The 20,538-nt window shown below is 31.0% G+C and overlaps 1 protein-coding gene across 1 annotated transcript; it reads right to left on the bottom strand.

Annotated features, from left to right (window-relative positions):
* Positions 1-445: 445 nt before the first annotated feature.
* LOC146532757 (uncharacterized) lies at positions 446-20,000 on the bottom strand. Its single transcript, XM_085195622.1, has 6 exons — positions 19,778-20,000; positions 10,026-10,231; positions 7,886-8,021; positions 6,256-6,389; positions 3,698-3,902; positions 446-1,086 (listed from the first exon to the last, which is right to left on the bottom strand). Exons 1-6 carry the CDS (start codon positions 19,815-19,817, stop codon positions 992-994), a joined length of 816 nt encoding a protein of 271 aa, XP_085051748.1. The 5' UTR covers positions 19,818-20,000; the 3' UTR covers positions 446-991.
* Positions 20,001-20,538: the final 538 nt, after the last annotated feature.

Here is a 20,538-nt window from a genome sequence, read left to right on the forward strand (position 1 = left end):
ACTGTCACACGGGTACCTATTAACTGCAAGTTCTAACGAAGTTTCTCGACTCGTGTCTATAACAACTTAACTCATACGTACATACCTAATTTCAGAATGATTCAAGTTATGCTCCTATAATAGCCACATTTTCTACAGCTTCACGCGTTTTGCTATCGCGATAGGCATAAAAACTTAGTGTCAAAACACTTTATTTATATTTTTCTAATGTTTATAGATAATTATGTAGTTGAGGTCAGACGCTGCACACGAACACAAGAGTGCGACTGTGAGCCCGACAGGTCGTGGGCTCGATTCCCATTCGAGGAAATTAAATATTAAGGAAATTAAATATTATTTTTAGCTTTCTAAAAATAAATGTGAGGAGGAAATAATTTAATTTGATTCGCAAGAAACAACAAGTAATTATTACAGAGATATTTAATAGGAAATAAAACACCTTCCATAGACTTAATATTATCAAATTTAATAAAATAATAAAGATCAAACACATATTGAATTCATAATGTTAACATTCCAATAAGTATATATACGTACAAGTTTTAATGACTAGTATATGCAATAATAATACAAAAAAAGTTCATCTATTATATTATTTACAACACGTTATTAATATTATCTAAGAAGGCGTCCCTAAACATGTATTTACAATCACAAAATTTTGATTATAATAATAATAATAATAAAAAGCTTCTCGTTCAAATTGATAACACAAATTGACATCATTTTCTATAAAAAAATAACTATATCCAAACACAAACAAGCGTCATTGACTTAATTAAATATAGATATGTATTTGATATGAACAAACACTATGGTCATGCTAAAACGGGATAGAACACTTAAGTAACGGGAAAAAGTAACTTACCTATCTACGTACGTCATTACTTACAAACACAATTATTTGTAGTGCCTAAACGATTGTCTTTCGAACGGTTGTCTTTTCAGACAGTGTATTAACGAAGTTACTGATAAGATAAAATATAATTTATCACGTTTCTAAGAGCGTTAAAGAACTTATAAGTTGGTAAAGTGAAAGTGTTAACAACATTATATTTAACGTAGACGCCCCGCCCGCGCTCCGCACTGAAACAAACAACACGTTTATTATTCTGGTTAATGGAGGTACTTTTTGGGAATGAAACGATGATAGCTCTTTAAAAAACTTTGTTTTCGGCCTCTTTAAATTTCAATAAGTTCTGACGTTAAGAGCTTGTTAGGATCGAGTTGAATAAATAATTTTAGGATTGAAGTTTTCAGTCTATTGAACTGTGATTTTGTATAACTTTTAATACAAATATAAGTTTCTTATGAATCTACGGATCAAAGAATATTTGTTTTAATACTATAAGATTATTGTATAATCAAATACAGCCTTCCTCGATAGTTGTATTATGCAATATTTTTTTTAAATTCCAACCAAAAGTTCCTGAGTTTATTGAATTCAGCCAAATAAGCTTTTCAGCTTTATAGGTATATAATATTATAAGCATTGATTTATAGTTAAAGTCAAGTATATATTTCTACATACTGTACTTTCTTTCATAATATGTATAGAAAAAAATACACAGATATTAGGTACACTGAAATCATATACACCAAAATTACTTAGTAATAACCGTCATACATTTTGAAAAAGGTTGGAAAATCTTACCCTCTGAAAGGCGCGGCCACTGAAAAGTGTTGATAATATGAATTCTGAATGAGACAATTTTCTTTAAAAAGAAGTCATCAAAAGCTACAACTTTACTGTATTTAATATTTTTTTCAAAATAATTACAATATGAATATTTAAGTGGAGTAATACTTTTTTTAGCTTATTTAAGCACGTACTAACTCTGCCCACTGTATCAAGTCAGGTAAAAAGTTATGTAATAAAGTCAAAAATACGAATCCTGTTTCATACAATTTCTGAATACATTCGAATGAAAACTTTTATTTTGATTCTCAACTACAATGAGTGCGCAGAGTAACTATATTTTCGTTACCTAGTTCAAACTTAAAATTAAAATGGAAATAACTCTTTAGTGTAGTTTTAATTCGTGATAAATTTATTCAGATTTACAAATATTCAGATTGAACAGTGCCCCTATAACTTCATGTTTATTTATTTAATTTTTTGAACTTACACACCAGATGTAACTCAAGGCCACGCTTTGCTCTTCCAGTGCCGAAAAATAAATATAATTTAAATATACTCACTCTCTAAGAGGGTATCGAACCTACTATCACCGCATTTACAGTCAGACCCTGTTCCATTGTGCCACAGTGACCACTATAGATACTATTTCATATAAAAATAATATTTAAACTACCAATTAAATGTTCATATACATTACGTACAAAGCTAACTCTAACAACTTTAGACGGTAAGAGTAAACACAGACAACACTGAACGTTAAGTCAATCCAAAATAAACTCCCCCAAGCATCATTACAATATGAATAATGTGGATGTTAATGAAATCGTTTGAGAAACAAGGGGAATAACTAATTAGACGTGATTTAATACAATATCTTCGTATTGTTTCCATTAACGCTTTAGAATGAATGGGGTTAAGATTTGTTTGGAAATATCAATGTCGGTATTATGATAATTATCAGTTAACTCACTTAGGCCCGTGTTTATAAATCGCTCTAAAGTTTGAGATCGATCTTGAGATGCTGTTTTAATTCAGAGATATGTAATTTATGAACGGAAATGGCCTGTAAAGATCGAACTCAGCCTTGTTACTCTATAGCACCTAAAGTAGTATTGTACGAGATATGTAATGTTATCCATTGTTATGTAAGCCATCTTATATAAAATTTGTTATTTTATGTAAATTTTTGACCCATTAATCAATCTGAAGGACTGTTTGTTGTAAAATATTTATGTTTCTCCGGTCCTAAAGCGTGTACCATTCATTAATTTCACTCTGTGTACGTTGCGACACTTACGAGATGTATGTATTTTCTAATAATGCATAAAACTTCTTTAACAAAAACCTATTTATATAGTTTAAAAACTGAAAGTTTAATAGTTTAAAAATGAGCAAGTTCACTTCTATATAAAAGTAACCTTAATATGTATTAAATAAGTTTCGTTTCGCTCAATAATTTTATGTTGTGGACTTGGGTATATGACCCGAGTCTAGATTCATTGTAGATTTAACGTTTGGCAAGCTCCATTAGCTATATACCCGTAAATCTAAGTGACAATAATCCCATCATACTCAATTTCCAGATATTCTATATCGAATCTTGAAAAATATAAAATATTTTTTGAACTGAAAATTTTTAATTAAAAGCTTTTAAGTAACAGTAAAAGGGATTTTTTGTGGACATGTTCTAGCTAGAAATATATTTTCTTGGTAATTTTTCATTCAAAAGCTAATAAAAAACGTGAAAATCCGAGTATATACTGTATGGAGTATCTTTCAATTAGATGTACTATATCTATTACCCAAAATTAATAAAATAAAAAAATATAAACACAAATTGACATTTATAGTTCTGTTCTTAGCTTATTGCGTTCCGAGCGTGACAGCTGTACACTAACCACTTCAATGTCACGTTGTATAGAAGCACACGAAGGAACATGAAAATTTTAAATATGTAATTCTCCGATTGAGAATCGAACCCACGAACACTGGTGCCCCGAACCAGGCTTTTCACTATATTGATAATGTAAACATAGTCAAAATGTATAAACTTACCTAATAACATCGCTTCTTTACTATCAGCTACTTGACTGTTGCCGACAACAGCTTCACTGCCTTCTCGCCACGCTAGCGCTACCCTGGCGGTGCAGCGCACTTCCATCGTGCGCCCAGGAGGTACCCGTAAGCCCAATGCCGTCGATAATAACCCATGAGCATGTTTTATGCGAGGATATTCCACTAATAGGTTTGGGTCTGTTACCTAAAAACAAAAATAATTTAAAAAGGAACATTGATAAATTTGATTATTCTTAGGGAATCTTAGGTTTAACTAAAAAAATATATAATAATATTAATAAAATACTTCGTTTTAAGGCTTAAAACACCCTAATGTTAGGACACTTCGCCACTTTCCGCCGAATTCTAAATGCGAAACTCAACGCCGCACTTTTCCTCGACACCAGAGCTAAGAAATGAAAATATTACATACATATTTAATTTCCCTGATTGGGGATCGAACCCAAAACCTGTCGCGTTTACAGTCACACTACCCGAGAAACGACTGGCCTCATAATAAATAAATATTATACAGGGTGAGTCATATTGAACTTTCCGGTTTTGGAAGGACGTTGCACGAAGAAGGGAAGGAGTAGAAGGGTGGGGATGGTGTCATTAGACGCGCTATGACATGCAGTTTTAGTGTGAGCAATGGCTTGGTCGGGACAACATCGTGCGTTCGTAGTTGAAGAGTTTATTAAAAATGGCGGCTCCGTGATCGGTATTGCGACATGCTTGAAACTTTTCTGAAACCGAAATTGGAGGAATTAACGCAGAATCATGACAACGATAACATCTGGTTCCAACAAGATGGTGCTACAGCCCATACATCCAGGCGTTCAATGGAAATCCTGCGACAAATGTTTCCCGGTCATCTCATTTCTTTGCGAGGTGACGTTGGGTGGCCGCCGAGATCACCTGCGATTTAACCCCCTGCGATTTCTTTCTCTGGGGTTACCTGAAGGAAAAGGTGTACACGCATCGTCCCCGAACCATCGATGAACTGAAGGCTGCAATCACGGAAGAAATCAATGCTATTCCGCTGAATATGACTCGACGAGTAATGGACAACTTCCGGGAAAGGCTTCAGCAGTGTGTGGTCAATGGAGGTAGACATTTACAGGATATCATTTTTAAAACCAACTAAATTAAAACTGCATGTTATGTGCTTTCAAACAATAAAATAATTTTTACTGCATGTCGCTTTGTTTTTAATACACACCTTATTGAAATCGGAAAGTTCAATATGACTCACCCTGTATACAGGGGGTATATTGCTAAGTGATGGTCACAGAGTTACTGAGTGAACTACATCAGTTAGTATATTTAAAGTTACAAACACGTTGTTATTTTTGAGCCGTTAATGACAAATCAAATTGGATTAGCTTATACAAAGCTTAAAATTAAACAATACACGTCCATTAGCGTTAACTCTTTGTTATTTTGAAACTTTTGATGAAATTATGAATTGTTTCATTTGTTACTTGCAACAAAAATAGTAAATTAAAGACTTTTTATTATTATCATATTTTTAATGCCGTCGTAGTGCAGGGGCACGAGGGTGTGACTGTAACGCGACGGCTATGGGTTCGATCCCCACTAGGGGGAATGAATTATTATTTATTAATATTTTAATCTCTTTAATTGGCATTAAGGCAAAAGCTCTGCTACTCAATATGCAATGCCTCAAATATAGCCATTTTGATTTAAATCTTAAGTTAATAATTATATTGTATTATATATTTTAAGCTCGTTATTTGTAAACGTAAAATATATTATAACAAAGGAATTTACCAACTTTCCGAGTTTAATAAAAACCAAAAGGTCGTGCGGATTTTTGTGAACAATAGAAGTTTGGAAAGATTATAGCCATTATCAGATTGTTAATCAGAAAAGTATTCAAAACTTTGTAAAAGTTAAACCCAAGAAAAATTCTAAATTAGCTTCGTCGCTGGGAGGTTTTCGAATTTTTACTTCATAATTTTGTACGCTATTAGTTGGAATAGCCCAGTGAGCGTAATTTATACTTTATCCTTTTATAAATTGAAAATTAAACTCATTCGTTTAATTCCAGTTTAGATGGGAACTTGCATAGTTAAATCATAAATGTATTTATATTTTCTTGATTCAAAAGCTATGTTTTAAAAATTATACTGTAAAATTAATGTAATGTCCTTACTTTAAATAATATCGAAAAAATATATGAGACAATAATTATTGTTTAACCATAATTTAGGTCATTTGTAGGTAAAACCAAGTAAGAAATAAACTATAAGAAAGTTTATTATAATGTCCAAGAATATTTGGAGGACAAAAATGTTTTTAATTTAGATCATTTCAATTTTAACAGGATAGCTACCATTTTATTATTGTTTTAAGCAATAAAAATGTAACCTCAATATTAAAAAGAGCAACTGTTGAGTTTCTTGCCGGCTCTTCTCAGCAGAACTACCTTCCGAGCTGGTGGTAGCTCTATGTTCATACGACGATTCAAAAGTGCTTGTAAAACTCTATTTGAATAAAGCATATATTGAATTTGAATTTAAATTTATACAAACCTTTTCACCATCTATATCCCAACTTAAAACTGCTGCGGGATACGACCGTCCTGAGGTACAATTTAGAAACAAAGAATCACCTCGTCTATTTTCCTCTTCATTGCCTGTTATTCTTGGGCCTTCTCGTGGTAAATCTAAAAAAAGCAACTATTTCAAACACAAAAACTCTAATATAGAAGTCTGCCTAACTGCCTTATACTTTTTTGCCTCTGGAGAATTCATTTAGGTCTGAGACAATTACTTTTTGCTACTGAAGCTAATTGAAATCATAAAAAAAAATAGAGATAAATGTTAATTATTTTTATAGATTTATAGCAGAATAGGCAGAGAGGGCCTAGTGTCACAAAACTCAGCTCTTTAGTGTGAATGTGTTGAGTGGCGTAACTCAACGCCACGCCTTTCCTCATTACCAAAGCGAGGAAATAAAAATGTTAAATATTTCATTTCCCCGAGTAAGAATCAAAACCACAACCGTCGCGCTTACAATCGCGCACTTGTGCCCCTGCGCTATGACGACCACAAGTTTTTATTTGAACAATCTCCATCTCCGAACATCTCCAAAGTTTAGAAGTTAGATATATAATTATATTTTTCGTGGCATAACTATGCTATAAAAGACCCTTATCAATCAAAAAGTAAATTAAATATAAACAAGAAAAACAAAAAACAAAGTTTTCCTTCGTCGGGCGACTTAAGCCTATAATAATAGCTTATCAATTATTAGAAGACATTTCGGTGACAAATTTTGAAATAGAGTGTGGCTTATAATATTTTTAATTTATGCTTGCGATATTCCTTTGCAATTCTAAAACTTTATATAATTAAGTGTCCATTCACTTCGTTCTTTTGTAGGTTGAAAAGCGCATAGTATATTTATATAGTCATGTCGCATATAAAAATATAAGTACGTATAGGTAATATAAATATTTAGACATTGCTTATTGCATTAGATTCAAAAGTTCACTTATATTTCGTGGTTTCTATATAGGGAGCCAATTCTTATATAAATATCAGCTTCTGTCAAGGGTAGCTAAGTAAATACAATTCAGACCTTTCCAGTCTTTTCAAGGTCTGGCCGTTGAACTAACTTAAAATAATTTTGGTGTAGACAGCCAGCATTTTATACGTGAATAGAATACACAAAGCTTGTATAAGAGGATATTGAGCTATTTGCTAGTATTGTTAAAGAAATAATGAAATATAAGGTTAAAGAACAACGTTAAGTAGATAAACTGAACAAAAATATAGCTAAATATATATTGTAAATATTATATTACTAAAGTATATTAAGATTTCCTACAATACGCTTTCCTCATCGCACATTATGAGTTAAGTATAAACGTAAATTATACTTACACGCTATTTTTCCTGTTTAATGTAGGCTATTAGCATTTCTTTGGTTTTCACGTTATAGTTTTAACAATAGAACGGAACAGATTTTTTATACAGATACAATTTTTGGCTTGAATATAATTATAATAAATAACTATGCTTTAACTCAAATAGTGATGAATTTTACGAAAGGAAAAGAAGAACACTGTATATAAGAGATTAACAGAATAAGAACCTATTTTCATTATACTGAAACAGGCTTGTGTTAGAAACAATATATTTAAAGTATAATACATACATATTACTTCCATTTTGCTTTCTCCTCCTGCTGATGCAAAACTTGGTGCTTCCGCCGATACTTCGCAACGGTATAGGCCGGATGATTTCAATGTCACCGGATGCAGTACAACTTTTTTATCATCGGATTTTGATAGCTAAAAAGAAGCTTGTTATTAAAATATCTTTTTTTAGAAAACGCATAAAAAATTTAATGTGATTTTTTATATGTTTGACATTTTCTAAACAAAAAGTATATACAAAGTATTAAACATATCTTACTTAAGATTTTTCTACTTCTACATGAATTGTTTTTAAGCTGATGTTACCTTTCACAATATGGCTGTAATCTTAAACACAGCCAGTGAAACATGTTTGATATAAATAGAAAATACAGCTGTGTATTGAATAAATACAAATATTTGTAACGATAGATAAACGTACGAGCTACGGCGTAGCGATACGTAGGCAAGTAGCTGCTACGCCAGATTACCATCGGTATTTTAAATATTTTGATTTAGATATCATGTGTATTTGGTATATGAATAGCTCGAGTATATAAATCACTATTGTATTATTTGTTTTAGCTCTACGCTATACCCCGTATGTCCCGTAAGGGAAGGTTGAGAACCTTGTTTCGACAAAACACTCCGTTTTCTATTTTTCCGACCAATTTTGAAGACATTGCCTTTTGAGTGGCGAAACTCAACACGGGGCTTTGTCTTTTTACCAGAGCGAGACAATGAAAATAATACATTTCCCCGAGTGGGATTCGAGCCCACAACCGTCGCGCTTATATTCAGACACTGCGCCACGACAACCTCTAAAATTATTAACATTAGAAAGAATGAAAGAGTGCTTTTGAAAGATTGCAAAAAAATTTAATAAGTTATTTTATAAGTTGAAAACTACACAGGAAAATTTAAGTGAATTATTAAAATTTTTAAAAATTTGATTCACTCATCGAAGTGTCAACACAGACATGTCTTTCTATCATAACAATTTTGTACCTACGAGTATGTATAACAAGCGTATCGTACGTATCGGGATTTGAACACGTGATCTAAGAGAATCTATATATATATATTAGTAGTAGATCCATATATATATATGGATCTACTATGACACACCTTCCTACGAAGCATGTTTAAATGTAATATTTCTTAAATCTTTTTTTGTCCGTATCTATTGGAAAGTTATGTTAAAAGCTAATTATTAAATCAATATAATTAGTGAAGCAAAGACAGTATGAATAACGCTTTGTAAAATTATAGTGAGTTTCACCATTTTATTTCTTATACTAACAATGTACCTGAAATACTATAAGAATTTTTATTTTTAATAGAACAAGAAATATAAACATCGTGGATAATATCCTTATTTTCTTAACTGTTTATACAAAAGCGTATTTATTTTCCTTGTATGTAAAGATGTGCTGAAGACCAAATACGTTTTCTCTATAAAAATAGATTATAAACGAAATGAAAATTATATACTTATAGAATAGAATACTACTAATATCTATTATTTTCTTGTCATGGTTACTCTTCATAGACATATATTCTCTATATCGTACTACATTTTACTCCAGAAAATGGAAGTTTCTTCTATCACATACTATACTGTAACTTGAAAACAGTATATATGAAGTCGAGAATCATTATATAACGTCAAAATATTTCAGATCGTAGGAAAATAGTACATCAAATATTAAACATATCATAAAGCTTTTACAAACATTATTGAGGTTATTGATATACGAGTATACATGTTAGTACTGTGTGATAAAAGAAATTACCATTAGCTGTTCTGTTTAGAAAACCAACGAGAAACGTAATTAATATACATTAAACAGAAACAAAACCCAAATTTATTAATTCAAAAAATATTTTATTTTTCAATCAGCCGAGCAATCAAAAGTAAACACAAAGTAAAATATTAAATCATTTTCGCATTACATAGAAAAACTTTTCAACACGACCCCAAAAGATCTCTCTGATAAAAAATTCCAAATTTCTTGCTAATTAAACTTAAATGTAAGCAGTTCATAATTCATTAAGCAGAAATTACGACAAACAAATCGTTCAAGTAGCTTCGAGCTCATTTAACCTTCTTAACTCCTCGAGTGCTTCTTAGTAAAACGATTTAAAGAAAGTACTTACGTCGACTTTGATCCCTTCAACTTTGTAAGAGTGTTTCGGCGGCTCATATTTAGGCATGTATCGATAGAACTCTTCATTATCTCTGTACCATTTGACGGAGTAAAGTTTGTCGTCGCCCAGCTCGTAATCGCAGTCTAACTGCGCTTGCTGACCCCTTAACCGATGCGAAGGGATCGACACACGAACTATCCTTAGTAATAAGGATTCTGTAACAAGAAAATTAATCTTCTGAAGGATACTTCAGTTACTTTTCTTTGCACATTTATTATAAGAGATCCCTAATATTAGTACCCGCCTTCGAGTAAAAGGCGAGTGTGGTTTTTATGTACGATAATAATAAAATATAGAGTGAGGTTATGTCCATTTCTTTTTTCATGTATTTTTATATTATATTTATATGTTATGGAATGTAACAGTATATTAATGCTAGTTGTTTTCAAGTATTATAAATTTACTAAGAATTTAATAGTTTTATGTAGTTAAGGGTTATTTTTATATAAGTATCCTATCAAAACATTGAGACCACGTTTCCTAGCGTTCCGTTCTCTTACTACCCCGCTAGGGATACAGCGTGAAGCAAAGTTACGTTAAATATTCTTTCAAAAATATAAATGTGAAATGAGAAATAAAAATTTCAACTACATAAAACTAAACTATGAAATCTGAAAATTTTATTTTAACGTATATTTTTTTGCATTTATCTATCTATATATATAAAAGGACTTGTCCTCACTGACTGAGGTAAGACGCACGCACAGCCGTAACCGCTGTGCGTAGAAACCTGAAATTTGGACAAAAGTTTACTTTCGTAATTTGGACATCCACTAAGAACGGATTTTGAAAAATTTTAACCCTAAAGAGGTGAAATAGGGGTTCAAAGTTTGTATGGAAAAAAATTTAAATCGGCACCGATTTTTATGAAATTTGAAATTTAGATTTTTAAAAGTATTTAATTGAACACGTATTTCATCGTTTTCTAGAATTCTCTCCCTAAGGGTGCAAATAAGGGGTTGAAAGTTTGTATGGAAAAATCTTTAAACACCACCGATTTTTATAAAATTTGAAATTTAGACTCTTAAAAATATTTCATTGAACACATGTTTCATGGGTTATTAGAATTCACCCTTAAATACGCAAGCGAAGCTGCGCGCATCCGCTAGTAAGTTTATAATTTTCCAAGACTAATTTTGTGAATACAGTTATACAAATATGCCTATATTAAGATTTTCATTAAAAAAAATAATATATTACTTTAATATAATTAATAATTTATAATATTAACTATTAATAATAATAATAATCAGTTTAAAACTTTATACAAAGTTCAGTGGTTACTTGTATGAACTGGTGAATTACCAAATTGTGTGGTAAACCAAAATGAACTTTCTATAACGTAGGTGATTGCACAAGTTTGCAATAATTACCGATCCGACGTAGCTAGTGCCTACATTATCATTGATTTACAAACTTATTCTGGAAAGTTACACTTCATTGCCAACTTACATTCATAGCAGAACTATATTAGTTTAGGACTAAAGTTGTAAATGGATATGCCAAATGAGAACCAATTTTCGGTAAATAAAGCTAGTAAGTAACCTGAAACTGTAAATGCATTTTTAGAATTGTTATTTGACGGAAACAATGGAGGGATTTTCTGAATAATTCTTTGTAACAAATATATTTTATGTTATCATTGAGGCGGTCGTGGCGCAGTGGCGCAAGCATGTTACTGAAAAACGTGACGATTGTGGGTTTAAATCCCACTCGGGAGAATGATATATTTAACATTTTTAATTTCTCGCTTTGGTACGCACCTCAACACACAATTACTTTCAACTCCTTACCGGATATTAGTATTTGGGGAACCTAAAGTTATGAAGTATGGAAATGTATTTCTAAACTAATGTATAATAATCTCTATCTTCCCTCTCCTAAAAAAGTAATATTTTTTAATAGTTTCTTCTATTATGTGGGACAGAGATACACTCTAATATTTTATTTATATTATACTATTATTATATAACTACTAATATATTATATTACTAGTTCTAAGTCCTAGGGGATTCTCACAATGTACGTTGTACATCTATACCAATGGGACGAAGCAGTGGAATGACGTTTACTGATGTTAATTTAACGCTTTATGCACAATATATTCATGCCTAACTGCCTCATTGGTTTATTAGCTGGCTAAATGGCCGCAGATTTTGGAATTCTAGTTTACAATTTTGAACAAAGCTAAGAACCGTTACAATTAATTATACAAATATAGGTACATAATTCTATATAATGTTTCAACTTTAATATTTTATCTTTTTTATACTAATATAATAATAATAATAATAATAAAATAACTTCACGCTGTATCCCGCGCACAGCAGGGAGGCAGAGGGAACCTAGTGCTAACACACTTCATTTCCCACTTTGCGCCGAATTCTAGAGGTATTTCGTGCGTGAACACCAGAGGGAAGAAATAGAAATATACATTTAAATAAATAATAGATTAGAGAGAAATTAATATACTTAAAAAATGCACTTATATAAAATGGTTGTTAACATTTTATTTAAGCCTGATATAAATAATTGACATAATATGACCAATAGTATCCCATTGGTTCTGTAAGGAGAACGTCAACAATGGTTTGGCCGTCAAAATAATAAGTAAAAATTAAAAATTCACGTCGCGTACTTTAACTTATAGATTTTATTTTTATGCAAGCTCGACCTATATTTCTAAAATAAGACAACAGGCAAGCAGAAATTTTAAAAATATGGATTACTATTTTTCATTAACGTAAGTGATTTTTTCCGTAAAAATAATTTGTACATCGACACATTTTTTTCACTATTTTATTATAGTACAGGAAATAAGTATTCTAAGAACTCGCCATCGCCCTTTCAACAAAAAGCTCACAAAAAGCGCATCAAAGTTTATACAACATGCTTGGATTATCAAATGTCAGTGTTGCGTCATCCTCATAATATGATTATTTTTTTTTGCATATAAGTATTGCTAATAAAAATTAAGTTTTAGCATCTGCTGATCGACGGCTACAAGCCTAGGTTCAAATCCCCTAGTGGACGTCCTTGCTTCCGACGACTTTCTTTCAAGCAGCCACGCAGTGCTTGCAATTTCTTAGTGATAGAGCACCCTCATTCCTACCTACCTGATTTCGCTGTAAAGGCCGAAGGGTAGCAATAAGCTCAAGTTAAAAAATGCAGTCGAATTGATAACCTCCTTTTCTTACAGAAGTCGGTTAAAAAATTGTAAGATTGGATCCTAAGTACAGTTACAAGTTTATGACTGAAAGATCTGTTGGTAAATAGTATATCTTGCTTCCTTTATTTCCCCAGAGCTTAGGCTGGGTCGGACCCAACAGTCATTTAGAGTGAGTAAACACGGGCATGAAAGCCGGATAACTTATAATAAAGTCGTACAATTTAATCTTTGAAAGGCAAACTTGGAGCATCACGACGTGGAAATAATTGTAACAGTTCAAATTTTGTTTAACAATTAGCTGGAATGGACCCCAGTTGTTTCAGTTGGTATCTTGTTATGATAACATTATAGTAATATTAACTTCAATTTCTCTTTACTTTACTATGAACGTGGCTATGGATGAACAAAAGCTACTAGATAGTTTCACAGTAGATGAAACAAGGCCAGGGCTTTAATCTATATGTATTGGGCTATAGACCCTTTGCATATCCTAAAGATGAACTTAGTACCTTTTATAAATTTTGCGTTTCTATTTATTTGTTTTTTTTTAGGGTAGGCAGAGGGAGCCTAGTGCTAAGATACTCTATTCGCCACTTTATGATGAATTCCAGCAGTGTTGAGTAGTGGAACTCAACGCTGCGCTTTGCCTCAACAGCAGAGCGAAAAATATTAAATACTGAATTTCCTCGAGTTGGAAGCGAATCTACAACCCATCGCGTTTACAGTTACACTTTGTGCCCCTACGCTTACTATTTAAAGTAAAGTAAAGTTAAATGATATTACGTAAAATTGTACACACGTTTATATATAAATAAACATATTTCAAAAGCAATTATAAATAAAGAGTATTGCGAATTGAAAATGTATAAACTATTTGCGAAACATATTACTTTAATATTCAAGAGAGTACCAGAGAGCATCTGTGTCAGGATGTGTTTTAGTAAACATTATCTATGATGATTCCCACAGTTTGTGGGAATTATGTCCATATAAATATGTACCTTAAAATGTGCGCTTTACACAGGTGAGAAGTCCATACTCAGAGGTTAAAAGCAAAAGTGCAACAACATTAGTAGCTATCTATGTATATACACTATGGTTGTTTTTTTAAATCACGATATTACGCCATCAAGGAAAATATATATCATTTTTTTATTATTTTAAAATATTATTATGGTCCAGTTAGTAAGAGTCCTCTTTAAGTAAAAATGAAGACAGAGTGACTTCTCTCTAGATTCTCTCAATTACATATATCGTTATCGTTATACGCGCAAAATGCAGAAATTGTTGTAAAAAATTGTATAACATTGCAAAACTCGGAAAATGTAACAGTATTTTACATTTCATTCACAATGGAATATTACTTTCTACACAATTGGAATAAAGCTTACATAAATAGAAAGCACGAACAGGCGGAGAGAGACAATGTGGTCGATCTGATAATGTTATTATTTTGGCAACTTTTGAACCCTCGAAGTAATATGGAAGAGTTGGTACAAATACGTAATAGGTAACCGAATTACTTTAAATTACTTTTTCATACACACAAATATTATATTTAACTTTATCAACAAAACGATTACTAAAATAACAATTTTTAGAGTTCCTTAGCTTAACAGGAAAAAACGAAACCCTTATAGGATCAATTTGTCGTATTGAAAAACTATTCATTTTATCTCAAGATCGTATGGAGGTATCAATCTTTTAAATCTTTTTTAAGCTTCACGTTTTATAGGGTAGTGGATAGGATAGTAGTAGTGAAATTGTATATAAGAAAGAAAAAAAACCGAAAAAGTGGAAATTTACATATATAATTATATTAGACATAAAAACTATTATAAACTTCTAATCGTAGTTCATTTCATATTAAATAAGTAAAACTATTACTAATTAAACTTAAGCTTGTCAACTTTCATAAGCTGTACTTCTCGTTGGCCTACAATTGCTTGGTATGGAACCTTCGGTGAGCGTGACAGACTGGCACTTGACTGGTTTTATTTAGTCTAATGGTATTTTAATAAATGACAAGTTTTTATATTCATTTTATATAATAGCATCGTATGTAACATGTAAGGCTTCAAATGATATTTAAAATTTATAAACCATATAATTGGTTTACCAGCTCATATTATGTGAGGATTCATAAACGTTGTAAATAACTTGAATGTTATTAAAAGTAGGTAATCATAGCTTGTGTATAGAAGGCGTTGAAATAAGGTCAATACATATGTGATGACCTTATTTCATCTATTAACATAATTTATTGTATTATATTTATATATAAATCAATAAATGACGATAAACCTATATAGATTCATAGCAAATGTTTTACGGGTCCCATATGTCAAAAGACAAAACGAAACTCCTATAGGATTCCTTTATCGTCCGTCTGTCCGTCTGTCAAAACCATTTATCTCAAGATAGTTTGTAGGTATCATGCTGAATTTAATAACTAATATCCAGGTCTACGGTTCCTAGGTGTACAGAAAAATTTAATGTTGCAAGTCAACGCAATCAAAGGATATATGCATCGTTTGTGCAGTATTTTGTACGAAACTCACCCGGTACTTCCACTGGACCTACAATGATCAAATTTGACAATAAGTAAAAGAAAAAACAAAAAAATGGGAAAAATGCAAATTTAAATTTGTCAACTTTTATAAGTTGTACTAACAATTGACCTACAATAATGAACTTGATACGGAATTCTCAGTAAATGAGTCCGACTCGCACTTGACTGGTTTTTCGTTTACATATCCAAGGGCCCTTAACTGCAGAGACGCATTTTTCTTTGACATCATTATTATTTTTTTACTTTACGCTGTATGTAAGGGAACATAGTAGGGTAGGCAAAGGGAACCTAGTGTTAAAACACTCTGTCCCCCTCCCCACTTTCTGAAGAACTCTTACTCGATATGTTAAGAGAAATGGAAATAAACATTTAAATAAATATTTTATATCCTCGAGTGGAGATCGAACCCACAATCGTCGCGTTACAGTCACACTTTTCTGTACCTGCGCCACGAACGATCTGAGTATTATTGTAGTAATAAAATTTTTATAATGAGTTTTATTGGAATAGACTTGACACATCCCAATCCATCATAATTATTGAACATGTTACAGTCGAACTTTTGGGGAAAACGTGAGCTTAATTAAGTCACTCAATAATAATTTATGGGTCATAATCAGAAAAGTGGACATTTTCGAATTCGTAACGTAACTGATAAGTAACAACACTGATAATCTTTGTTACGAAACTGATGTCATAAGGCATTATACACAACGAAATAAGGATATTATATCAATAAAACTATTGTTTTTTTTTATTTAATGAGACACAAATTAAAATTTTAAAGATTCTATCGTAGAATATTAACAGATTATAAATGTAACAAGAAAACATAACAAAGTGACAATATTAACAATATAATAATGCTAGTCCGTAACGTAATAAACTTATATTTCTAGTTAGAGATCACAAAGTTAATGATAAAATTAAATCCACTTTAAAATATATCAAAATTTGAGTCGTTATCACTGGAATTAAGTTTAATTCTTTGTAAGTGTTTATTCCGCATATCTTCATATTTAATAGGATTGGTCTTTTTAAGACGTTCTCTATATCTTTTATGTTTTAGCATTTGACAAAGGAGCCATGACGCTTACTGAAAATACAAAAATATTTATCAAAAAAATAATAATCACAAAATCACAACTAATTTCAGGAAGAATAAAAAAATATTTTTAACTAAATTGGTTGAGCTGTTTCTGAGATTAGCGTGCACAAACACAGACAAACAAGCAAACAAGCAAAAAACTTAAAAATCATTATTTTTGGTTACTTTACTTTATGAAAAGTCACTAATAGTTTTTTTCATATGCCAGCAATTTTTTTTTCTTATATACATATCTTCCATATACAAGCACCGGTTCGATACAATTTTATTATAAACATATATAAGAAAACATTGGTACCGTAATTATGAACTAGGCTTCATATTTTCTCAGTTTCGTTACGTAACGAAATATAACAAAATTGAGAATGAAGTCTGAGAAATTCTAACCTTTTTAAATATTTGTTCATAAGCCACGTGTTGCATGTGCAAGCACTGAAGTTCTTTTTTGAGATTTTGTAAAAAGAAGCAAATAACATAAACAAGAAAACGAAATTATAGAATACTTACCAAAATAAAAGCCGTTTGTAACCCTGAGATGTAATTTCACGCATTCCCTCTAAAACATTTGAACCCCTCAACTGCTGCGAGAACACTACTGGTTGTAGCTACGATAGCATTGACTTTTACAATAATGGTGCCACAATAAAAACTAATATAAAACACCATCCAAAATAATTGCGTTCATATTTTAATTGTACGTTACTAGCCCTGAGTAACAAAAAGACAATATTTTGGGACAAATTTACTTAATTCATATATATTATTTATTAAATAATGTATCAATAAAAGTAGTTCTATTTAATATTATGCATAAAGTAAAGTAATATAACCATATCTGAAATCAAATAAAACCATAAATATTCGTAACAAATCAATTTTTAAAAAGTAAAGTGGTGAATGGGACACGAAAAATTGTATGGAAGCATTTTGAAATGTTTTTTGCAACTAACAAAAAATACTATTATTAGCCATAATACATTTAAAATATTACAAAAATCTTTAAGTTAATAAGTAAATTTATCGTAAATGGCAAAATATTTAAATTATCTTTAAAATTGTATTTTTAAAACGCATTCAAAGTAGCGGGACAAGAAAAGACACAAAAAGGACACTTTTTCTGATTATGACCCTTATATCCTAAACAGATATTCATTAAATATGTACCTACCTATATATAAAAATTAGGTGAGCTATTTACGTGCAGATACAACTTATTCCGAGCTAATAAATTACAAAAATAACATTTGAATTATCGATTTTCATTTAGAATTTTTAATAAAGGTAAGGAATTTTTAATAAGGTTGATATTTAAATTAGACATAATGTTTATATATTTCATTAGAGTTGCGTTGTTTTCCGCATATTCCGGGTATGACGTGTTGAGTGACGGAACTCAAGGCGGCCACGCTTTGCATCTCCACTGAAAGATTAGTAGAGATGCGAGAAATAAATATAATAATTAATTCGCGAATCTACAGTCGTATTTATAGTCGCCCTATAAATAAACTTAATACAGCTATTTATACGATACTAATACACAAAAAAGAACATTTTTTTTGTCAGTCTGTCTTTATGTTTGTCCTGGCATGTCTCGGGAAAAGCTGTACCCATTCTTATGAAAGTAACACCGATATGCATAGTGGGTTGTTGAACAACATAAATAATATTTTTCATCCCGGAATTCTCACGGCATCGGGATTTCCCCAACAAACACGTTTGTCGAGTGCAAGTACATGCCGTCTTACATGTATAAAAAGATATAGATATAAAATAAGTATATTTTTCTCATACGACATTTTAAGCAAACAAAATCAAATAAAACCTCAAAGATTTAAATTACAGTTTACTTTATGCATAACAATGTAAGATAACCATACTAGAATAATTCATATTTTTTTCTAAAACTTAAAATCGTATGCATAATATAAGCATATATAAAAAGTATCCAATTTTCAGGCAGTCATTTGTCTTAGCTATTAACCATCATATGACGTTTATACGATTAAAAGCTTTTCAGTGTTCACTGTTTTCAAGACCTATCTTTGTTTTTTACACATAGGTATTTGGACGTACGAGTATAGACTTTAATGGACGTTATAATTAACCACGTATTATAATGGCACATTAAACGTAGTTAAGTTACATAAATATATAATATATATAAATAAAAAGTTATAATGCATAAATTATATAAAATTATCCTTTATCTAACTTTTGTTCGTACATTCCTGGCGCACAAGCTTATAGTTTCAATTTCTATTCGAGGAAAGCAAATATATAACATTTTAATTTCCTCGTTCTTGTAACAAGGCAAAGCGCGGCGTTGAGTACCGCCACTCAACATGCAATACCTCCAGCCTGTAGGTTTAAGAGCAGTTATATATTTATAGCCAATACTAACTGCACCTAGATCGTATATATACTGTAATTATATATTTTATCATGCAAATTTAAATATAATATATAGATAGTTATTAAAGTTTCTACATCCTAGGAAATAGCGTTAATAGAGCATAGTCGGTAAGGGTCATTAGAAAAAGCTTATATGGCATAAAATTTTCCTTCATGCATCGTGCTTTTGTAATTTTCCATAAAAATATTTTATACATTATTTAATATTCTGTATAATTTTACGTAATTTTATTATCTCCGCTGTATTGTTACGTTAAAATAAATGTTTAAATATTGAAAATTTCTACGAAGATATCAGTTATGTTTTTTTATTTACGAAACCATTTACGATTTCAATTTTTCTATATGATTTTTCTATATATTTGAAATAAAATAAACGCTCCAGTCACGGGTAAGCCAATATTATACTAATATTTCTAAATATCTAATATAATTTTCACCTTTGATTAGTAAGCTGAGAACTGCTAATAAAACAAACATCCTCTTCGAGTATAATCCGGAAAGTCACATATCACAATTATTTTCCTTACTTTAAGGTTTATTTTGTTCACTAACACTTAAAACTGTTTAATTTTCATCAACATCTATTAAAACACGTAACTTGTGGATAAGGAATCGCTGGACATGCGTCTGCCATGAAGACCCTGACGCGACTGAGTGCCCGCTAGCTTTGGCAGTGTTCAACCGCTCGCCCCTCACCTATTCTGGGTCACAAAGACTTTACATTTTTATGATCTTACAGGTTAAGTTGATATAGTTTATTATTTGTTCAAATATTACCAATGTAGATACTTTTCTCTAATATTTTTTTGCGTCTTATTGGTCTTTTTATCTTTAGTATTCAAAGGCCGCCTTTAAAAGTCCTTCTAGAGTTCAAAAAATAAGCAAAAGTTAAAGAAATAATTTCTTCAGAAAACTATTTAGCTTTCATCATTACGTTATTAAATTTTACAACGAAACCCAGTAATATCAATTTAATTAAGAAGCCATACGAGAAGCAGACGCACGGCTTTCTCTATATTATATTACAAATATTTCGTTCCATTTTATCATATTATTAAGGTACGATGTGTACGTCGAATGTTCTTATTAAAGTAAATGTCATTAGCTGGTACATATCCTTTAGAAGTGAAACGTGTGTGCTTGTGACATTTTTTCTTTCCCCATCTCAGTGGAAAGCCGTTACACTTTATCGTTATGA

The sequence above is a fragment of the Heliconius melpomene genome, chromosome 13, assembly GCF_056956725.1.
Source record: "Heliconius melpomene rosina isolate 202511_hmr_F chromosome 13, ASM5695672v1, whole genome shotgun sequence".
In the NCBI taxonomy this organism is placed as follows: Eukaryota; Metazoa; Arthropoda; class Insecta; order Lepidoptera; family Nymphalidae; genus Heliconius; species Heliconius melpomene.

Bases quoted from the DNA above. Each gene is read 5' to 3' on its own strand.
- LOC146532757 (XM_085195622.1), bottom strand. From the start codon at position 19,817: ATGTTTGTTTTATTAGCAGTTCTCAGCTTACTAATCAAAG. The intron at 6,390-7,885 runs GTATGTATTATA...TGCTTTTTTTAG, and splicing joins AAGCAAAATGGAAGTAATAT to ATTTACCACGAGAAGGCCCA. The intron at 1,087-3,697 runs GTAAGTTTATAC...TGTTTGTTTCAG, and splicing joins TAAAGAAGCGATGTTATTAG to TGCGGAGCGCGGGCGGGGCG.